Source organism: Cydia splendana, chromosome 7 (assembly GCF_910591565.1).
Source record: "Cydia splendana chromosome 7, ilCydSple1.2, whole genome shotgun sequence".
NCBI classification, from domain to species: Eukaryota; Metazoa; Arthropoda; class Insecta; order Lepidoptera; family Tortricidae; genus Cydia; species Cydia splendana.
The window spans coordinates 5,392,193-5,407,431 of NC_085966.1; the positions used below are offsets into that span (position 1 = coordinate 5,392,193).

Here is a 15,239-nt window from a genome sequence, read left to right on the forward strand (position 1 = left end):
TATCTAATATATTATAAAACCGAATAAAGCAATAACAAAATGTTTAGTTCGGTAGCTTATTTTCCAGATTTTGCTTCAAATGGAGTGTTGCTATTAATGTCATCGAAGTGTCACCGTATCAGCTGCGATATTCGTTCAGTAATCGTACGGAATTTCTTCATATACTAACAATCGATACATTGAATCGATAAGTTTAATCTAGTTTTATACTACTAGTCATTTTACCTATTCAACCTTTTTTATTCTAAAGACTACACCAACTTCACTCGTCCTGTTGTTACGTCAAATCATTGTATTTTGTCAGATTTATTTAAATCAAGACAAAGTACTTTTTTTGCTACTTAGTATTAGTATATTGCATTATTCGGTCTTAGTACGAAAAAAATATGGTTGTCCGAATAATTATTGCGGGTGAATCCCAATGCGAAAAGTTTGCGCAAGTAAACTTGGTGGTTGATCATCTCTCTCAAAATCTACCCCAGTTTTGTTATGAACGAATAGAAAAGAGTATTCCGGAATGGAAAGTAATTAGTATATTTCAGCAATTAATTCAGTGTTATAAGCTAGTGGAACTAGACTATTATACATTACCATATTCCTTTTCAGACTTGGCTTATCAAGATAAATCAGAAATATAAATGGCATCACATTGGATCTCCTTTAGTTTGGAAAGAACTCTTGATGAAAGGAAGTAAACCCTATTATATTGGCGGCCTCCCAGAATTTTTAGATTATTGCCATTCGTATTACCAATTTGATTATTTTATGGCTGATTCTAAATTTAAAGGTATAACTGAAAACTGTAATCAATATCGAACAAAAATTAAAAAGGATAACCAAGAGATACAGTTGAAATTATCTACAGAACATAAGATCATAAGAACCGAAAGTCTACCGAAAAATGATTATGTTGTATGCATATCAGGTGCTGGATATCAGTTGACGGAACACTTAATATCACAATTATTAGAACTATCGGTTGGCACTAAAACTATAGCCAAAATATTTATTTATGATAGTGAATGTCCTAACCCACCGATAGACAAGATAGAACATGAATGTAGTTACATTGAAACTAACTATTCTGGAAAAGTAGTGAAATATGTTGAAAAAATTGGTATTGCTCTGACGTATTGTGACCTATTGATAGTATTGGATCACGTACCTTTTCAGTAAGTATTTTGGAATGAGCCAAACTATTAACTTAGAACAGGCATAAAGAAATGAAGGCAGTAGCCTGTGGTCAGCCAAACACATTTATCAAAAGTAAAAGTAATATTGTGGCAAACGAATAAATGGTTTATCTGTATATCTATAAGAAATTTAAAAGAGAGCCCAAAGAGTTCTAGTTCATGCGTGTAGTTGATGTTATGTTATTATTAATATTATTTTATGTTGTGTTTTCAGCATGGATTTAGCCATTGGGGATTGGTTGGAAGCAAACAAACATGCAATGGAAGAAATAGCTTTAATGCTAAATGCATCAGCAAAGCGAAATATACGTATCCTATTACCTAATCTTGGCCCAGCATGTTACAATGCAACAATTCTGATGAAAGCGGCGAACATTGAAAAATATAACATAGTAGTAGCTACATCGGATTTGGGTTTGGAGGTAGCTCCAGTAGCAGCAGAAATTGCTGAAGTGGCTATGAGAAACATGTTCTGTCCTCCCGTGTGGGGATTTGTGGGAGTTAATCATTTAGTGGATATAAGAACTACAATACATAAATACAATACCTTCGAGCCATACCAGAGATACACGAGAGTGAGAAATTCAACCTTAAATATAGGTTCCATTACTCCAGAAATCCGATTAATGGAATATTTAATGATATTTGATAATACTTTGTGGACGAAGGTCCTGGAGAGAAGAGTAAGTGTATGAATATAACTTTGTTCTCAAGTTGTCTTTAATCAATGGATATAGTTAATAATATACGGGCATTGAAAGTAACAGGTTACCCGTTACCAGACTCATAATATTTATTGCTGCTTATTTAATTTGCTTTAAATTTCTTTCAGAAACAAGCAAGTTTTTCACAACTTCCCATTAATAAAGTCATAAGTCTTGTTAATGTGGTTAAACTTTGGCTATTTGGTGCTCAACCTGACGAGATCATTTGTCTCGGTATCAAATGTAACGGTAAATACAGTACTTACTTATGTATGGCCTTATTTGTGAATTCCAGTTTCCAGTGCGTCCATCTGTATTTCGGTATATTTGCAACTTATTTATTAAAACGGGTTGTCCCCTGACTATAAGGTTTTATAAAGTCTCTCCGAGTTCTCTAATCTTCAAATCCCACATAGGCGTTAGATATACAAATGACCGGCATACTAGGAACGATAAGGTGAAACGAGTACAACATATTACTTGAAGTAATGGCATATTAGACCCACCTAAATTGTGTTTTCAGGATCGTTTGGTTTACATTTCGATGGTGCTTTTTCACAACCGGCGCATTACGTTAATGGAAAGTGGTTACCAGCAGATAATTATTTAATGCCAAGAGATCCAGAAATGAAATTACCATATTTAGAAGAAATGGCACGTTTGTGCATGAATATGCACCAGGGAAAGTTACCAAAAGTTGCATCTTATACTCCGTGTATTTGTAAACGGCTTAAGTTATCCCCGAAAGTAAGTCGAAGTACCCGATTTTACAAATAGTTTTTATTTTGTTGGCAAACTTATGCAGAATATAATCAATTTTGCTCTTTCTTTCAAAATTAAGATACAATTTAGTTACTAATCGTATCAGTTTATATTCGATTGCTTTTATATTATCGATGAATCATAATAATCGATTTAAAACGATGATTCAAGTTTCTGAACGTTATCACAAACAAGTCGGGTCACTTCGTTTCGCATCGAAGCATTCCTACCTAGCTTTACAACACTAGTGCAAAACGAAACGTTGCTAGAATATGACGGGTCTCATGTTGTGCGGGGAGATGTTATGACGTGCAGCAACTGTCTTTGTTTCAACAACATTCGTATAGTTTTCGAGAAAATTGTTAGTTAAAATGTTGTGATAGATCGTATTTAGTATGATGTGATACGCCGTGGTATTGCGACATGAATTTTCCCAAAGCATGACCGTGCCAATAGGAGTTATTAGCATAGTTAGGATTTCGTATTGGTTAAGTTGTGTGAATGTTGTGCCAATAATGAGATAGTGGAGTGTTGTGATGTGGTTCGGGGACATGCGGGGGGTGGTGTGGATGGCGTGGGTGGCCGCGGCGGTGGCAGCAGTGGCCGCCACTCCCCTGGAGTCCGAGATGCCCGTCCCGCGAGGTGAGAGGAAGAACCTTGCCACCTACGCTTACCTCCGAGCCTGCTCCGCTCATGCCTCTCGTTAACATTGCATGCGCTACTGCACAAGTCACACAATACTTTTTCTGTCATTGAAAGTGATTTCGTGGAAGCTACTTAAACTTTTATGTTATGGAAGTTTTGTTTATGTTTTAATAAACTTGTACGCTTGAACGCATGTGCCTTATTTTGTAGTAGTATGCATTCTAACAGCTAGGAAAGCTAAAATTATTACTAATCAGGTTGTGGAAACAGGCATGTCTGTACCAGATCAACAATTCATGGGTCAAGGACTCAATGATTCAAATTGCAATGGTTATTAACTTTCATTTCATTCAATTAAATTAACTATTGAATTGTCTTTATAATAAAATCAGCAAGGTTGGTGCTCGGAGTATTTAGTTATACAGTCAGTAATACAGTCAAGGTATTAAGTATCACCACCGATAAAGTGACAAAAACATGTATACACAGCCTTTTTACCCGTACATTAAGGTAGTGTGTATATATTTTTGGGACTTTGTCCGTGTCAATATAATTGATACCTTGACTGTCCTATTTCAAGTACCCCTTAAAAGAGTGGCATTTTGTAAAGCCCATATTGCTATCAACTAAATGTCAATTCTTCCTTGTATCCTCATGGCTGAGGGACATGACGAATTTGGACACTTTTCACCGGTGCTCTCCAAGCCGCTCTGTCTTGGGCCCAGTGCATGCTAGCCTGCAATGTGGCATTTGTCTCTGATGTTGTCTCTGACATGTCAATTATTAGTTTAATTTGGATGAACAAAAGTATTGCTCAAACAGTTTTTTTTGTTACACTTGTGCTCCTATACCCTGACCTGTGATTCAGTACTATTGATGCGCTTGTGTTTTGCATTTATAAGATTATATTAAATGTGGTCATTGAAGCTCCGGGGAGTACATCTTAAGGGCTGATACAAATGGACTGCAACTTGTATGGGAATTCCCATATAACTTGCAATCGGGTTTCAGTCAGTCTGTACCGGACCTTAAAAGGGTTTACATAGATGTACAATTAATTATTACTATCAAAGTCAAAAAGTTAGTTAGTTAGTTATAAAATATTCAAATGACATTTGAAGAGTGTTATATTTTTGGAAGGTAGAGGTAAGGAAGGTAATCTCCATGTATCAAAAAGTGTCCATCAAAAAACCTTAAATAGGTGGCGCCACAATACCTAGAATATTTGATAAAAAATTTCAAATCATTGGCAGCACACTTCACTCCGTCAATCCCGCCTACATTCTTAGCTACTCTAGCACTATGGAGAGATTTGAAACTATTATTTATAGCTGACAGATGGACACTTTTGCAACAGTTCTGCCATAAGAGATTGTCATCCTTCCTCTACCGTCCATATTTATATCGACAGTTATTCGGATAATAAAATGGTAAAAATGCAAGTCACACTAGCAAATATTATTAAACACAAGTTGACTGAACTCGATGGCACATTATTAGCTACACACATATTAAGTACAGTACGAATATAGGTACAATTAATTAACCAAATAGTTTTTGTTATGACTAAATTTGATGATTATTAAATTTTATCGCGGTGTTTACTTATACTTTTCTTTATTACGTTATGCTGATGCAAATTAAGTCGAACAAAGACTGTTATTTGAGAGACTTAACTTGACTTAGCATTTTTTCAGTCTTGCTCATTAAAGGGTTAAAGCAGTGGCTTTAACCCTTTAATGAGCAAGACTGAAAAAATGCTCAATTCAAGCCAATCAAGCCTCATCGCCAATCTATAGCCCTAAAAATTCTGTACAAGAAAAAAATACAAAAAGATGATGTTATAGGCTGTTCTTTTTCGCAATCGCAGCCCTATAAGGGTTTAAACTTTCACGATTTTTATACATTATTATTTAGAAGATGTTGATGTCAAATCTAGCCAGTCTTTCTTCGAGACCATGAGGATGGAGAAGTAATTTTAAAGCTTAATTATACGCGATTACGTCCCGTTTATGTAAATAATAAACTAATAGTGTCTTACTCAATAATAAAAGTCGCGTCCAATTTCGCTAGCCTTACAGGAGCTTACAAGAAACTTAATTTTGTCAATTCGCCTTAGCCGGCTCACGGAATGGCGGCGCAAGCTTACCTGGGCCTAACAGACGTCGTCAGACATCTCAAATTGGTCTAGCGGGAGGCCTAATGACGGACGATCGCTTTATTTGGCCAGAGGTCGGCCACAAATCCCCACAAATTGCTCCCAGAGACGATAATCTGGCAGCTATCGGTCCAGCCCTCTACGATTTAGCGCGCACATTAGTTCTCGCTACGCTAAGGAATGTTTCTCATTTTCTTCTCTAATCTACATTGGGTAGTATTTTCGGTTCTCGGATTTCAATTTGTTACGGTCTCGTTAAGGAAATCGCTTCGCTATTGCGGCGCGGCTCAATATAATTTGTTGGAGAATAAAGGCACAGATGGTAATTCATTCGGGATACCGATTGATGCCGATTGGTTTCGCACCATGGTATTCCACTTTGGGTTTAAAACACTCCCCGAATTAGTTATCCACCATTCAATGTTTTTTACGCAGAGGCCTTTGAAACCGATAGCAGCTAATGCATACCAAACGACGTTCTTATGTAACTGATTGAGCAACATTATTCAACTCGGAGAGCTAACCTTTGAAAAATGTCGCGGGAGCTTTTAACCCGAAATTTTCGCTAGCACGGTCACGCGTTCGCGGATTTCAAAGTTCGTAATCTGTATCCAATGTTTATGAAGTTTGTTTTTTTGGTCGATCCATGAACAATTTGTTGCGTGACTCAATTTTAGTCCCGGACTCAGACGGCTGATCAGTATGCGTGACGCGCCGGGCCATAGCTTCGCAGGGCTTCGTAAGTGATGGCTCCAACAAATTACTACTCATCATGGAATTACTGTGTTTTCTCGTAACCGCTCTGCTCTTAAAACTATTAACACACTTAAGATGCCAAGCGATGAACATAGTTTACTGCAGTCTCGTCAAAGGTTTTACTTGACGTCGATTCTTGCCTAATAATACCTGGTAGATAGGTACAATTTGCGTGGCGGTATTCTTAACGCAGAGCCTACGTGTGTTGAATCGGTCGCCTCATAAAATTTTCATATTCTCATACATCACGTGTCACGGCCTGAAAGGACGTGTTCCGTGGTGAGATTTTACTAATGAATAACGCAGGTCGTTGCCAGGATGGATGGCGTGGATGGAGATATGCGGGTGTAATTAATCTTTGTGTCGGTTAGTATCAGAGGGCACGTTGTCACTGGACAGGATGTGATCGATATACTTGACCTGTGGAACGGATTTATCATTTATTATGAGATTGTATCGTCGTGTCTAGTTCAAGGCTAGCCGCCAGTTCAGATGCAACACGGCTCTCTCTTTTTGGCATTTATTATTCCCATCTGATGGTGGGGTCTGTCGTCCTAGTCTTCTCCTTCCACTTTGCCCTGCAACTCAGCGACGAGATGCATACGAGTATTTTGATAAATACGAGTAGGTAACCGAATTTTCGGCCGTGAAAGAGGGGAACCTATGTTGAGGCTCGAAAAGCTACATAAAAACGTGTTGGATAATACAAACTAGTCTGCAACGGTATCCGATTAATTCTTATCGTGGATCTTATTTAAATGAGGATATATTTCTAGTTTAACAAGATATGTTTTTGCATATCATATACGGTATCGCAGCTCAGCTTGGCGGACAGGTTAGCAGCTAATAAGGCACTCGTTTCTCCTATTTTGGCTCGCAACACCTGTGCTGCATACCGGATGCTCGCGAACCAGTATTTACTCCATTTTTGCTTAGGTCTTAACGCTACACGGTCTAGACATAAACGGTGAGTTAAGCTTCAAATGGGAATCCGCTTTTTTCTTGTATGGTCTACTTTTTTTATATGCTCGGCAGGAATCTTAATAATTTCATTACAGTAAGCTCTTAGTTAATGAAATGTCCATTCTTCATTAGTATAAAACAAGATTCTTGTAGGTGTATTTATCTGTGTTTTAACAAATTGTGAGATGTGAACAACGTTAAGCGCTCCTAAGCTGAGTAACCTTTTATGTTTAAGTGCTTTAATCTGAGTTCACTCCGTGTTTGCTAAAATTACATTTTGGAAGGCCTTCTAAATCTTATCAGGAAAATATTGAATACGCGCCATATTTCTTTATTGTCATTTTCACATAGAAATATAAAAAGTATGGCTTTTGCTACATACATTTTGTTGTAGGTTTATAGATTATAGTATACACTGCTTTATTCAGGTTGGTATAATACTTAATCTTAATACCGAGATAAAAGTTAACTGCTACTCTTTTTTTAGTTCACTAATTCTACATAAAGGTAAAAAAGCTTTATTTTTATGAAAATGTTGACTGTTCAGTACAAATCTCGCGCCAGCTCTTATGACTACCATTGTCAAGGCATTAATAATCGACATTATCGACACAGATAAAGTACCAAAAATCACTTCATTGCCCTTAAATTAAGGTGGTGTGTACATTATTTGTGCACTTTGTCCGTGTTGATATTTAATACCTTGGTAATTGGTTGTACATGTGCCCTTGGTTTGGTTATCGGTTATCATCTCAACATAATCTATAGCCCCTTCCAGACTATGCGCGTGAATCGCGGCGCGACTTCGCGGTGCAAACATATTGCGACGTTGACGTATGAGGGCCCTTATTACTTAATTTCTCTATAAGACTGACAGCGGCCACAATAGGCTGTAGACTGTTCAAAAAGGTTCCCTGCATATACAGTTGTTACGTGACGGATGCAAAGCCGCGCGGTTGCATAACGAGCGGCATCCGGCTAACGGGACCGACTCTATCGAACGTGCGTTCGTACTTTTTTTATTATTATAAACTAACCAATATAGACTGAACATAATTAATTATTTATTGATGTGCCGTCGAAAATTTTCTAAAATTGCGAAATATCAACATGGCAAAAATTCGTAAGCTTCACACAATTTCTATGGGAAAATAATTTTTCCATTTCGAAAAATTTTTTTTTTTTATTTCTTGTGAAGTTTTTATGACATTTCCGAGCACTTGTCGTTGCAGAGTTAGATTTAAGTAGATTGACTTAAAAATATTAAACTTGGCAGAATTCAGCTATCTGAGGTTAATGACACCGTAGCATATTGTGAAGTCCTCCGCTTTTGTACCTATGTATAATGTCAAAATAAAGTGAGTAATTGACCACAAATACGCAAAAAAAGATTGAACACTACGGAATTAATTAAGCGACTCGACGAAACACGGCCCAAAGAAATACATATACATATGTGCAGTAGTTTTTTTCTCACATTAATTCCCTATATAGATTTTGAGTGGTTTTCACGACGCACTGTTAGCTTGGTTTTCCTATAGGATAGCGGTGCCGTCATATAGCGGCCGTCTCCATACAAAATAATGCGGCTAAATATGGATGTCGTAGTATTTTGTATGGAGACAGCCGCTATATGACGGCACCGCTAAACTAGGAAGCCAGAGCTTTAGAAATTACTGAGCGGTAAACTTAAACGTCTTCCGCTCTATCATAAGCTATGTTTGGTTGTAAAATTCTACGAATAATCTTAGGGACAAATTATTATTTCATAGCAACGGTCTCGCTTTAATGGTAGGTAATTAGGTGTTCGTAGTAAACCTACCTTTATCAGTATTCTGACATCCTTACGCTCCACTAATCATCGTTATCTTGCCTTTGAGCGAGCTAACAGGCGTAATCCAATCCCCGAGAATTCAAAGGTTTCTAAGGGAACTAGTAATGATATGCTGGGAACTTGACACTATACCGCTGATTCGTGTTGTTATACTTTTGAACATTTCGAATACCAAATGGTTGCGCTTTTGTTGTGACTTTTAACTAGTATATAATTGCGAGATGCATGATATATGTAGAGGGTAGCCATTATATCTATCCGTACTCCGTACACGTAGATTTTATAACTAAAATACGCCGTAGAAAAACGCTTCTATTAGAGAGAGAACAAATTACAGTTGTAAAATCTCAAGTCTTATGTGCCTTGTAGATCTCGAATTAGAAGACTAAATTACGAAACTCTGCGCTTAAAACCTGTTCCTATATTTTATAAAGTCGCGAGTATGAGTCCGTTGTCTATTATTTTTTAAACACTTGTAATTTAAAAAACTGTGTCGAATCTAATTGGTGTATTTCAAACGGCTGAGTCTAACCAAAACACGAATGCAGCCAGTACGCCTCTCTTATGTTAACTATACTTGCAAGAATATAGGAACTAACGAATTAACAACGCTCTTTTCAGAAGTCGGTTTAATGATAGTGGTGTATCGTGTATCTGACCGCTTAACATGACATGAGTTGTCGCGCGACTGGTCGCGCGCGACTCCATATGTCAAGCGCTACTTCTAGTATGGAGTCACGCGCGAAAACGCAATCAAGATCTAATATTATGCAATATGTTAATAACTCTTTAGTACCTACTTGTATGCTAACGAATAAAGGTATTTTGTATTATTTTTTGTTCATAAGAGTACGTTCTCTACACGCCAACACTAACCAAATGAAGAAGTCTGCAAGAATGTAAACGAAGCTTACTTTGTAAACGCCTTTTCAATTTAACAGCACAGATAACGCAGTAGGTATCTCACGGCTCTTCCTTATTTCATCACTCGTCGTCACGAAACATGACTAAAACATGAATGCGCAGAGAACGGTGGTACAGAACTTTGACTACTTTGTCTATAACAAGTTAAGAGGTATCCAGGCATCTACATTTATATTATAAGCTCTATGATGTCTTCAAGCTGTTACGACCGGCATTGCGGCATCGTTGCTCTGTTGCGGATGTCAGGTGGCGTATCCGAAATATCTTGATAGCTCATTTTACATGAAAGTGGTGCTGTAATTAGTTTTTAGTTTTTTAGTTTATAAACAACAAATTAACTAATTTCATACAAACTACCTAATTGAAATATATTTCAAAGTGCTTATATGAGAGTTACAGATAAGTACTGATAGCTCTCTATGACTCGTCTGATCCTATTATGTAACACACTTTGTTCGTTTCATAAACCTACGCTCGTGTTTTAATGCTTTATAATTTATATCATATGTATGTATTTATGTATCAGTCATATAAACTACTATTAAAAAGGGATATTTTGCCGCAACGGAAGTCATAGGTCTGTATATTTTCAAAGTTCCGGGTCGTTGGAATCATTCGTGCACCGCGCCGACACCGTGACGGATCGGACACAATGCCCTTGACAGATCATCGTCTAAGCATAAAAAGGTATCAATTACATTTAAGGTTCACGACGAATTTGAACTCTATGACTAATCTTGTAAGAGTCAAATTGCGACTAGCCAAATAGTGATCTGAGCTTTCTTTGGTGATGAGCTGATGAGATGCAGCGATACCTTCTGGTTTTGAATGTATGTACACAATTTCTATTTTTTGTATATATGCGTACACGTATAAATATACTACTATTACTTTCACCGATATTTCCTCGTATAGCTATGAAATACTCCAGGTTGCTTTAGAAAGGCCAAAAGTTGCCCGGGATGGAAAGCACTACTACATAGATCGACTTATGGTGGTCACACCCTCAAACACGAGTTCCGATATCGAAGAAGTTGTTAATAATGTTAGTATTTCAAAAACGTCCTATAACCATACATCGGAGCGGGAATGTTTTACACTAGCCAATTAACAGGTAAAAACTGTAAAAAAATATACTAATTTAACATTTCTAAGCACATTTGGACCTTGTTACCTACGTTTAATTCATAGTTTGGTAATTATTTTACAATAAACAAAGTTATAAATACACGAAATCATTCACGCTCCGAAAACCCCGATGTATGTCTATAACTTAACATGTTGTTATAAAGTTTAATGAACATTAACTTTACTATAAAAACAAACAAAAAGAAAAAGAAAAACAAAACGTTAAAATTAAAACTAACATATAACGAATCTTAAACTAAACTTATAAGTAAAAATGCTCCCCAGGTCACCATCACTTTACTATTCTTTACTTAGTCTCTTTGAGGATATTGATTATTTAGTTGTACTAAAACTTTTGATTCAATCGCTATTCGTATATTTGAAGACAATAAGTGTCCTCGGTCTATTTTTACCGGTGGTGACTGGACACTCGACAAACTCACAAAAGGTTGCATCGCAAGTGAATAGTCACGAATTCGATTAGGAGACAAATTTCATTGTAAGTAAATTACAAAACGTTAGTAAACGCCAAAAAACGATAGCAAAAAGGACAAATGGAAAACTGAGTATATCTGGAAATCTACGAGCCCCGCCCTCCATTGTTGGAGTGCCGACCATAGGGTAGTTAACCCTGATTAGGTTTTATTCACAGAGTTTATCACAAGTTTATAGGTATCAAAATGTTCATAATGCCGCAACTGATTGAAAACTGAAGCAAAACAAAAATTTTAACATTTGAAGTCAAAATCGATATCGACCGACGGTTAAAAGATAAAAAATAGTTTATTCAAGTAGGCATATTACAATGCGCTTATGAACGTCAAATAAACCTTCACCGGCTCCAACCGTACACCTCTGCCCCGAGAAGACACATTAATTCATTCGCCTGCTATACTTAGGGACGTAAGCCTAATTAAAAACTTTCTTCTTTTGATTAGTTCTCAACACTTCAATGTCTTATTACCAAACTTGGATAAAAACTGAAAATAAAAGTTTAAACTACACTTCGCCGGCATTATCCTGTGCTGTCCTTTCGACCGTTAACTTAAACAAGTTTCGAACTAAAACTGTCGTTAAGACAGTATGGTCACTAGCGTTGGCCTTTCTAGAATTACTATAAAAGCAATCTAGAAAACCCGACTAACTTAATTCACTTATAAGGATTCGAAGAAAAATAATGCTGGAGTAAGCCAATCGAATCTTAGAATCTTGGCATAGGGACTTCTAGTAAAAGTGTTATGAAAATTTGACATTTATTTTTGCCTGTTAAACATTTAGAGTAGGTGCCTATTCCTTGCCATCCAAAAATGGGACTGCTAGTTTAGAAATTCCCTCGAATGGTTGATTTAAAAAGTGATAAACATGCCTTCCTCTAATAAAGACAGATTTAATATTCAAAAGACTTTTCTTGATAGTAAATTAAAAAGTTTATTATTAGTTTTTGGTTGCTCCAAACCACTTGTAATGATAATAACGAATGTCCTACCGAAGTTTCGGTTAAAAATTGTGTTGCCGAAGGTTCAGTTTCGTCCAAAGAACAAGAACCTTTCGGTCAAATCGAAACTAACAAGATTACATTTTCGGTAGTGTCCGACCGAAACTATATCAGACGTGTCGATGCAGGTCAGGTCGAAACGTCGGAAATGAATGTAAACAAAATAAATTCGCGATACACCCGCTAAAATTATGATTGAATAGTTTCCTTTTAGGTATTTTCCATAGGATGTCATGCCGTGGCTTTGCGTGCGGCAGCCAATTGCCCGTACGCCATTGTTACGTGGCTATAATTGAATCATATTCAAGTGCGGAGCGCTGAGCGCGGTTCCTGTCCCTGTCCGTGAGCGGAATTCTCACTTTGAAAACAGGTAAGTACGAGCGAGAATTAAATTAATATCGAATCAAGACGAGATTCTTAAAGTCTGAATGACGGTTTCTGTCTTCGCATCAGATAAAAACGATTTAAGTGCGATACGATTCATACGTTCATGAATATCGTTTAGCAAATTATAAATAATATTTGAAACTAGACGGGCCCGCAGCTCCGCTCGCGTAAATGAAATAAAGAGTTTGTCTTATGTTTAGTTAAATACCGATATTATTATGTATTGAACCCTGCCAGGGTTTATAACTGTGATAGGGACTTCTTATTTGTAACCGATATTTGGATAACTTAATTCGCAAATTTCTCAAAAAATGATGTGATTTGATAATAGGCAAGATTGTATTTATTTCATCTACGTAGGTATTTATTTAAAACTTGTTTCAACATAAAATTATGGGGTTGCATTTGAATTACGCATTATAGGGAGGGGGGAGGGAGTAGGAACCCCCCCGAACCCATCCCCAAAGTTAGGAAATCAATAGTTACCACGAAAATATTTTTTTATTTTTTGAGGTTATGTTCAATAAAACAACCAAAGCGTACGAAAGGGTAACCAATTTGGACTTATGCATGTTTCCTCCGTATACATGTTGTTGACCACTGTATTTATTTTTTGACAGCGAGTCGGGTGTGTTGTGAACGCAAGATACCTAACACTCCTCGCTTCGCTCGTCGTCGTACCTAACGGTGACTCTGGCACTGTATTTCGTTCCGTCACTTCCGTCACACGTAATTTCAAACACTTATAAAAAAAACCGGGCAAGTGCGAGTCGGACTCGCGCACGAAGGGTTCCGTACCAGAATGCAAAAAGAAACGGAAAAAATGCAAAAAGAAAACGGTCACCCATCCAAGTACTGACCACGCCCGACGTTGCTTAACTTTGGTCATAAATCACGTTTGCTGTATGGGAGCCCCACTTAAATCTTTATTTTATTCTGTTTTTAGTTGACCGAAGCGAAGCGAAGGTCTACGTTTTGACTCGGGCATTTTGCTTTCGTATGTCCGGATGTTCTCCTCTACAGGTCGCAATTCTTAACCGATTCTCGTGAAATTTTGTGACCGAATTTTATGACTAAATAAAATTTTTTTGTCAATCCGGTTTTTGGAAATTTTAAAAAATGGCGGAGTCGTGATAGCTCGCGCCTAAACAAATAGTGGTATCGGTACCATACGAGTGTTTTCTTTTTGAGATATGTTTATAGATTAAATGGCCAAAAATTCAGAAAATTTATTTCGCTGGTTTCGGAGGTATTGAGATATTTAATTTTAACTAATTTTAATTTGAGAAGGAGTAGCTAAATTTCGTCAACCCATCTAAGAACTATTTGGCTCAGTTTGTAAACGTCCGCTTTTCTGTTTGCACAGAGGGTCTGGGTTCGATCCCCAGTAATTGTATGGGATATTATATCTTTTTGTATTTTTTTACACATAAATTTCGTATTGTTTTTTTTTTAATTTACTATATTTAAAGCTCTTAGCACCATGTTATTGACCGAAGCGAAGCGAAGGTCTACGTTTTGACTCGGGCATTTTGCTTTCGTATGTCCGGATGTTCTCCTCTACAGGTCGCAATTCTTAACCGATTCTCGTGAAATTTTGTGACCGAATTTTATGACTAAATAAAAATTTTTTGTCAATCCGGTTTTTGGAAATTTTTAAAAGTGGCGGGGTCGTGATACCTGTCGCCTAAACAAATAGTCGTATCGATATCATAAGAGTTTTTTCTTTTTGATATATGTTTATAGATTAAATGGCCAAAAATTCAGGAAATTTGTATCGCTGGTTTCGGCGGTATTTAGATATTTAGTTTTTACTTGAGAATAAGTAGCTAAATTTCGTCAGCTTTAGTAAGAACTATCATGGCGCATTTAGCAAACGTTCGCGTTTTTGTTTGCATAGGGAGGTCCCTGGTTCCATCCCCAGTAATTGTATGCTGCTTCATAACTTTTTGTATTTTTTTATACATAAATTTCGTATGAATTGTTGTTTTCTATTTTGAAAAAATGAAAAAAATCGTATTTTTTATTTATCAAGCGCGAGCTAAGCGTATTCGTTTATTTTTTGCAAGAGATGATGGCTTTTTGCGCTTTAAAGAAAATTTGATTCTTGAATATACGGCGCCATACCTTTGGCCTATGCTCGTTTAGATGGCGAGACCATTTTATATTTAACAATTTTTACTCATATCAGTAAAAGAACATGGGACAAAATCATATGGCGTTCTAAAAATAAAAAAAACCTTTTAGCCATACATATATACATTTATTGATTTTTTTTTTTCATTTTCAT

At 36.7% G+C, this 15,239-nt stretch overlaps 2 protein-coding genes across 2 annotated transcripts in view; both read left to right on the forward strand.

Moving 5' to 3' along the window:
- Positions 1–327: 327 nt before the first annotated feature.
- LOC134791998 (putative malate dehydrogenase 1B) lies at positions 328–3,493 on the forward strand. Its single transcript, XM_063763111.1, has 5 exons — positions 328–524; positions 607–1,172; positions 1,408–1,876; positions 2,026–2,146; positions 2,421–3,493. Exons 1-5 carry the CDS (start codon positions 387–389, stop codon positions 2,672–2,674), a joined length of 1,548 nt encoding a protein of 515 aa, XP_063619181.1. The 5' UTR covers positions 328–386; the 3' UTR covers positions 2,675–3,493.
- LOC134791983 (uncharacterized) overlaps positions 2,898–15,239 on the forward strand; it is a 320,377-nt gene continuing 308,035 nt past the window's right edge. The window contains exon 1 of the mRNA XM_063763080.1: positions 2,898–3,301. Within this exon, the coding sequence (XP_063619150.1) occupies positions 3,196–3,301 (106 nt within the window). The 5' untranslated portion in view covers positions 2,898–3,195. The remainder of the gene's footprint in view (positions 3,302–15,239) is intronic.